Source organism: Coregonus clupeaformis, chromosome 4, assembly GCF_020615455.1.
Source record: "Coregonus clupeaformis isolate EN_2021a chromosome 4, ASM2061545v1, whole genome shotgun sequence".
NCBI lineage: Eukaryota > Metazoa > Chordata > Actinopteri > Salmoniformes > Salmonidae > Coregonus > Coregonus clupeaformis.
Window position 1 is genome coordinate 19,443,166 of NC_059195.1, and position 4,898 is coordinate 19,448,063.

A 4,898-nucleotide genomic window follows, 5' to 3' on the forward strand; every position below is an offset into this window, starting at 1 on the left:
ATACATCAAACACATTGTTTCCAGGTGTTTAATGCCATTCCATTTGCGCCGTTCCGGACATCATAATGAGCCGTTCTCCCCTCAGCAGCCTCCTGTGAGTGGCCTTACTTCCTCCTCAACACAGCCTAGTGATTCAACCTGGTTGGATCCTCCTAAAGCTTTCATTCAGCTCTGTAGAGGATATTACAGTACATCGCTGGACCACTGTCACTATCTCAGCCCTGTGTTGGTTCTCTATTCATTCTGCTTTAAAGGTAACGCTTCTCGCCGCCATCTTGCTTCTAACCACCGCGCCTCCTCCCCTCTCTCCCTCCTGCTGTTGGGGATAATCATCCTTTCTATCTATCCTTTATTCTGAGCTGGTTAGTGAGGTGTTTTGTTGGTTTTTATCCTCCGCAGCTCGGACTCCACTGACAGCCGTCTGCCGATCATCAGGCGAGAGGAGGCGTCGACGGACGAGACATACGACGAGAGTTACGCCGACGAGAGAGAATACCACCGCAGCGACCAGAACATTCTCACCTCAGACATGTACTGCTTCTCTCCACCTCTCTCTCTTCTCTCCTCCCCTCTCTTCTTCTCTGCTTCTCTCCACCTCTCTCTCTTCTATCCTCCCCTCTCTTCTTCTCTGCTTCTCTCCACCTCTCTCTCTTCTATCCTCCCCTCTCTTCTTCTCTGCTTCTCTCCACCTCTCTCTCTTCTATCCTCCCCTCTCTTCTTCTCTGCTTCTCTCCACCTCTCTCTCTTCTATCCTCCCCTCTCTTCTTCTCTGCTTCTCTCCACCTCTCTCTCTTCTATCCTCCCCTCTCTTCTTCTCTGCTTCTCTCCACCTCTCTCTCTTCTATCCTCCCCTCTCTTCTTCTCTGCTTCTCTCCACCTCTCTCTCTTCTATCCTCCCCTCTCTTCTTCTCTGCTTCTCTCCACCTCTCTCTCTTCTATCCTCCCCTCTCTTCTTCTCTGCTTCTCTCCACCTCTCTCTCTTCTCTCCTCCCCTCTCTTCTTCTCTGCTTCTCTCCACCTCTCTCTCTTCTATCCTCCCCTCTCTTCTTCTCTGCTTCTCTCCACCTCTCTCTCTTCTATCCTCCCCTCTCTTCTTCTCTGCTTCTCTCCACCTCCCTCTCTTCTATCCTCCCCTCTCTTCTTCTCTGCTTCTCTCCACCTCTCTCTCTTCTATCCTCCCCTCTCTTCTTCTCTGCTTCTCTCCACCTCTCTCTCTTCTCTCCTCCCCTCTCTTCTTCTCTGCTTCTCTCCACCTCTTTCTCTTCTATCCTCCCCTCTCTTCTTCTCTGCTTCTCTCCACCTCTCTCTTTTCTATCCTCCCCTCTCTTCTTCTCTGCTTCTCTCCACCTCTCTCTCTTCTATCCTCCCCTCTCTTCTTCTCTGCTTTTCTCAACCTCTCTCTCTTCTATCCTCCCCTCTCTTCTTCTCTGCTTCTCTCCACCTCTCTCTCTTCTATCCTCCCCTCTCTTCTTCTCTGCTTCTCTCCACCTCTCTCTCTTCTATCCTCCCCTCTCTTCTTCTCTGCTTCTCTCCACCTCTCTCTCTTCTATCCTCCCCTCTCTTCTTCTCTGCTTCTCTCCACCTCTCTCTCTTCTATCCTCCCCTCTCTTCTTCTCTGCTTCTCTCGCTCTTGATCTTTCTCAGTCTTTTTCTCTTTCACCACTCTAAAGATATGCCTTTCATGATCTCTGTATGCCCCACATTAACGTGTGTGTGTGTGTTTCCAGGCTGGTGTACCAGGATGAGGAGAGCAAGCAGCTGACTCCGATGGAGGAAGGAGAGGATGGGGAGGAGAGGAGACCCTGGCACTCTCCCAGACGAGCCTTCCTCTGTCCCACAGCTCTGGGTAAGACCTGCCTGTCTAAGACCACACTACTACACTAGCCCTTAGACCTCCCTCCAACCCCCACTAACCTCCAACTCCTCACCCAAACCAAACACCCCTATCCCATACCTAATTCCTGGAGTTAGACCTGCCTGCCTAAAGCACTGGGTAAGATTTGAATACCAACACCAACAGCCCTTACACCTCCCTCCAACCCCCACTAACCTCCAACTCTTCACTCAAACGAAATACTCCTTACTCAGATACCCCTAACCCCTTCTCTACTTAACTCCCCACTCAACCCCCCTCCCACACCACCCGCTCCACCCACCACAGTCTGTTGACTTGAAATGGGAAAGTCCATTCTAGTAATTGTTATTCTATGTGCATGCAATCTCTCTGGTTAATTGTTAATTGGTTAATCCCTCTGGTTAGTTGTTAATTGGTGATTCCCTCTGGTTAATTGGTAATTGGTTAATCCCTTCTGGTTAATTGGTAATTGGGTAATCTCTCTGGTTAATTTATATTCTATGTGCATGCAGTCTCTCACTCCTTCCCTCCCCTTGGTTCAGGTCGACGGTCGTCCTTCCATCTGGAGTGTCTGAGGAGACAGACGAGAGCAGACGTCTCCCAGAAGACGGCACTACCGCTACACCTGGTACACCATCAGGTGAGTAGGGATGGTTTTACACACCTGGTCATCCTACACCTAGATCAGTTTTACACACCTGGCCATTCTACACCTGGATCAGTTTTACACACCTGGCCATTCTACACCTGGATCAGTTTTACACACCTGGTCATTCTACACCTAGATCAGTTTTACACCTGATTATTTTACACCTAGATCAGTTTTACACACCTGGTCATTCTACACCTGGATCAGTTTTACACACCTGGTCATTCTACACCTGGATCAGTTTTACACACCTGGTCATTCTACACCTAGATCAGTTTTACACACCTGGTCATTCTACAACTAGATCAGTTTTACACACCTGATCATTTTACACCTAGATCAGTTTTACACACCTGGTCATTTTACACCTAGACCAGTTTTACACACCTGGTCATTTTACACCTAGACCAGTTTTACACATATGCACCCACTATACAGTATATCATGATTTGATGTGCCTAATTATCTCTCCTCTTTATTCATATATACACACACACACACACCCTTCCCCACACACACATAAACACTAATGTATCATACACACACACACGCACACACACACACACAATCACGTTTATTTTTCATATACGCATTTATAAACATAAATCCTTCCCACACCACACACTTCCCACCCTCCCAGGCCCTAGCAGTAGCAGGCCTGAGCCCCCTGCTTCGACGGAGCCACTCCCCGACCCTCTTCACGCAGCTCTGCTCTACGCCTCCTACCAGTCCCACAGGCCGGGGTCGCCATAGCCACGCCTCCTACCAGCGTGTGCCCTCCCTCCGCCTCCAGGGCACGGGCCCTGGCACCGGCTCCTACGAGCTCAACTCCAGCCTGCCCTCGGTCAACTGTGAGCCGTGGTACAGCGACAGCAATGGGAACAGTCCCGGTCTCAGCCCTGGGGTGGGTGCGGCTGGCCAGCGGCGGCCGCGGCCCGTCTCCCTCACTGTGCCTAGCATGGTGCACAAGGACGCTTCGTCGTCGTCCCACGGTAGCGCCGGCAGCCTGGTGGAAGCAGTGAGTGAATGTTGAATGTTTCATCTCTCCTCTCCATTTATCTCTCTCTCTCTCTGAACATGATATATTCTCTGGGCGGAGGATCTGGGCTGAAAACCACCAAATTAGTAGAACTTCAAACCCACACACAGCATCTCCCCCTACATCTCCTCTAGATCTTCAGCTCAAACTCAATCTCCTTATTTAACTCTCTCTCTCTCTCTCTCTATTCAGGTGTTGATATCAGAGGGCCTGGGCCATTTCGCTCAGGACCCGTCCTTCATCGAGGTGACCAAGCAGGAGCTGGCGGACGCGTGCGACATGACCATCGAGGAGATGGAGAACGCAGCCGACAACATCCTCAATGGCAACAGCCAGCCCAGTCCCAACGGCAACCTTTTACCCTACATGCACTGCAACAGGGACCACGCCGCTTCCCAGGAGCCAGGCCTCAGCCTCAGCGAGGGGCCTGGGGCCGTTCTGGGGGCCACGGCCCCTGGGGAGATGGAGGAGCTACTAGGGGCCACTCACCTAGGGCAGCACGGTGATCCGGAGGACGAGGAGGGGTTGGAGGTGGTGGGAGAGGAGGAAGAGCACACTGGGGATGTGGAAGTGGTGGTGGAGGTGGGGCAGAGGAACAGCGACCTGTTGGAGGACGAGGACATGGAGTGTGTGACCAGTTTGTAGGGTTGGCCCCTCACACACACAGCAGCAACAGGGGACCTCAGTCTGGATCCCCCTCTATCTCTCTCTCTCTCTGTCTGCCGGTTGAGACCTGACATTGGCGGCCCACGGCACCGACCATTAGTTCTAAACATATTTATTTAGTTTTATGGAAGCTATTTTATTTGATGGGTTTGATTTGGGTTTTCGTGTCTGTGTGTGTGTGTGTGTGTGTGTGTGTGTGTGTGTGTGTGTGTGTGTGTGTGTGTGTGTGTGTGTGTGTGTGTGTGTGTGTGTGTGTGTGTGTGTGTGTGTGTGTGTGAGAGAGAGAGACTGTGTCAGTGTAGGTGTGTGGTGTGTCTCTGGGTGTTTCAAAAGTGCCTCACAGTCACGTCCTTGAACGAATGGTGGAGGAGGAGGAGGAGGAGGAGGAGGAGGAGGAGGAGGGAAGCCTAAAGGGAAAGGACAGCAGTCAGGAGAATAGAGGAGGAAGAACTGAATGTTTGGATTCCATGGGTTTTTTCCTGCCTTCCCTTCGTTCTTCAAGTGCGTCGTTTTCGTCGCTGTGGCCACCAGGCAGATGCATTCTGGGACAATAAATTCCGCCCCTGCGGAGTTAGAGGTTAGAGGTCGTGCTGAGGTCAGTCTCTTGAGGGGTCAGAGGTTTAGGTTGAAAGGTCAGGGGCATCAGACGACCTTCTCAGGAGGAGCAGCAGAGGAAAACCATTTCCCCC

At 51.4% G+C, this 4,898-nt stretch overlaps 1 protein-coding gene across 2 annotated transcripts in view; it reads left to right on the forward strand.

The window, feature by feature from the left end:
* cacna1c (calcium channel, voltage-dependent, L type, alpha 1C subunit) overlaps positions 1-4,429 on the forward strand; it is a 106,583-nt gene extending 102,154 nt beyond the window's left edge. For both annotated transcript variants that reach the window (XM_045210476.1, XM_045210480.1), the window contains 5 exons: positions 400-531; positions 1,728-1,846; positions 2,398-2,495; positions 3,145-3,522; positions 3,736-4,429. In XM_045210476.1, coding sequence (XP_045066411.1) covers positions 400-531; positions 1,728-1,846; positions 2,398-2,495; positions 3,145-3,522; positions 3,736-4,188 — 1,180 coding nt within the window. In that variant the 3' untranslated portion in view covers positions 4,189-4,429. The remainder of the gene's footprint in view (positions 1-399; positions 532-1,727; positions 1,847-2,397; positions 2,496-3,144; positions 3,523-3,735) is intronic.
* The last annotated feature ends 469 nt before the right edge of the window (positions 4,430-4,898 follow it).